General features: G+C 36.2%; 1 protein-coding gene across 1 annotated transcript in view; it reads left to right on the forward strand.

Moving 5' to 3' along the window:
• The window catches only part of ADK (adenosine kinase), a 288,796-nt gene that overhangs the window by 268,458 nt on the left and 17,916 nt on the right, over positions 1–2,422 (forward strand). The window contains exon 9 of the mRNA XM_009322457.1: positions 996–1,082. Coding sequence (XP_009320732.1) covers positions 996–1,082 — 87 coding nt within the window. The remainder of the gene's footprint in view (positions 1–995; positions 1,083–2,422) is intronic.

Genomic DNA, 2,422 nt, shown 5'->3' on the forward strand with positions numbered 1-2,422 from the left:
ATCTGTTTGCTCTGAGACAGTTTAATGCATACTGACTACCAGAGGCAGAACTTCCATTGGCTCTGTTACAGGGGTAATTTACACTTTAACAAGGTATTGTGACAAGGTGGTAATTATATTTTTATCACGTCATTATGACATTACCACCTGGAAAGCCATAGCTGATAAATTAGTGGCATATATTAAATTTATAACCCTAGAACTCTAAAGTTATCATACCTAAGTGGTGTAATTATGTTGAACTGTGGTGTGGCAGTGAATTGGAGGTGAAGATGCTGAAGCTGAGTATCCACCTATTGCAATAGGTTTAACGAGTGCCAGTAGAGGGCAGGGAGCTGCAGAGAAGGAAATATATATTTTCTTTAAAGACATACTAAGGAAGAGGGTGAAGTCACTGAAATCTTGAAACGAAATCTAGTCAGATGGCAAGCTGCAAGGCTTCTTACATATATGTGTTTTTTAAAAAGATGTAATTTGAGAGCACTTTGATTCACACTAGTTCCTGCTTTTCATTTCAGAGCTTTATTTTAGTTAGTTCATGTGCATTTTGGTTCTTACAGTGCAGCAATTTCTGTTGAGCTTTTGGAAGCTTGGACTGGCCGTTCTGGAGGCTACATCACCTCTCTGCAACTAATAGGAAGCACTGTTTTTGGCAGGATGGATTTTTCTTAGTCTTGTCCATATGCCCAGGCGTTTTATGTTGTTCCTCCTGATTTACTTTTTTTCTCTTGCCCTTAATATTAGGAGATAAAGAAAAGAAATTAAGCTGGAAGTAATTAATGAAAATGTCCACAACAAATAGCTTGATCAAATGTGTTCCTGTATCCCCCTGCAGTAAATACAGACAGCATTATAAACCAAATCTATTTTTATCCAAATCATCGTGTTAAAGGTCAGAGCTCCAGTTTTGAATTGTTTTGATTTTCATTGTTTGTTGTGCTTTTCAAAGTCATATTTGCAAGTAACTCACGTTTTATTCTCCCTTTCCACTACAGAAAATGAAGTGACTACTTTCCCTGTCTTGGTGAGTGATCAGAGTGAAATTGTGGATACCAATGGAGCTGGAGATGCATTTGTTGGAGGTATTTCTTAGTTCTTTCTCTTGTTTGGAGTTTATCCTATTATTCTCTCTGTATAAAATCTACCATTTTTTCATTCAACTGTCCTTCAGAATGAGCTTCATTCTTTTAGAGCTTTCCTCTGCATCCTGGAGTTATATGATTTAATTAAGTTCCGATTTTCAAAGGGAAAGTGTGTTCTATTACTTTAAAAATAATATGCCATTATGCTGTACTCTGGTCGTTTTCATGAGATTAATTGTATCTGTCAGACTGTTGCATAAACAAGCTGCATCAAGTACTATATAGTGTACAGAAATCCCTCCTGGCTTAAATGTTAACACATTGTTGTTCTTTAAAACAGGTTGTAGTGAATATTAAACAGTATGTTAATAAGTGAGCATAATGTCTTCTGATCATGTCAATTTTGGTAGAACATCTGCTTCCAATACAATTATTTGGACATCAGAAAAGAACACAAAGGGTTAATTTGTTAAACCCAGAAAATATCTGGCATTGCTTAATATCCATTTGCAAACTTACTATATTTTTTGGCACAAGCTCTAAGGAAAAAAGAGGATGTTATGTCTATGCCTGTTTTAAAAAATGATTCAATATAAGCCAAGAACCAATCTTATCCAAAAGTTCTGTCACTCAGTGTAACCTTCATACATGGAGTTCTGTGATGCACTATTGCATCCTGAAGGCTCTAATATCCAGTACGTAGTAGCTGTAAGGAGCTCCATTAGTCACTAATTTACTGGAAACATTACCAAAGAGACTTTATAAATAGAATTGCAGGGCTCAGTCTTGTAGCTATGAAGGGGATAACAAGCAACGTGTTATCAAATTAAAGCTTCAGAATTGTGTCCTGGTTCAAGAAAGTATTCAACATAAGCTTAATCTTAAGCGTGTGAGTAATTCCATCCTTACTTAATACATCACTTAAACCAAAGGTACATTTTCAGTATATGCCTAAATCTGGCTGAAAATAGGAATGTTATTACTCATTGCTTTGGTGCTTTCGTGAATCAAAAAGGACAGAAATAGAGGGAAACATGTTAGGTCACATTATTCATACACCTTTTAGTGCATGCTTGTCGCTCTCTATTGTTCCTAAATCACAAACAAGACTAAATTTGAACCAGTAAGTAGCAGTGACTATAACATAAATAGGATCATCTTCAAGTGCATCTTCTTGTATACGTGTGCTCTGTGTATCAGCCGTGCCAGTAAGCTGCTGTTCTTGTTGTGAAAAAAAGAGAAAAGATCTTGCCTATTTTGTTTTCAGATCCTGAAAATGAAATAATACTGGGTAGGGCCCAGGTGGGCAATACGGTAGACACCAACCAAGCTTTGCCTCA

This window comes from Pygoscelis adeliae, unplaced genomic scaffold (genome assembly GCF_000699105.1).
Source record: "Pygoscelis adeliae isolate BGI_AS28 unplaced genomic scaffold, ASM69910v1 Scaffold244, whole genome shotgun sequence".
NCBI classification, from domain to species: domain Eukaryota; kingdom Metazoa; phylum Chordata; class Aves; order Sphenisciformes; family Spheniscidae; genus Pygoscelis; species Pygoscelis adeliae.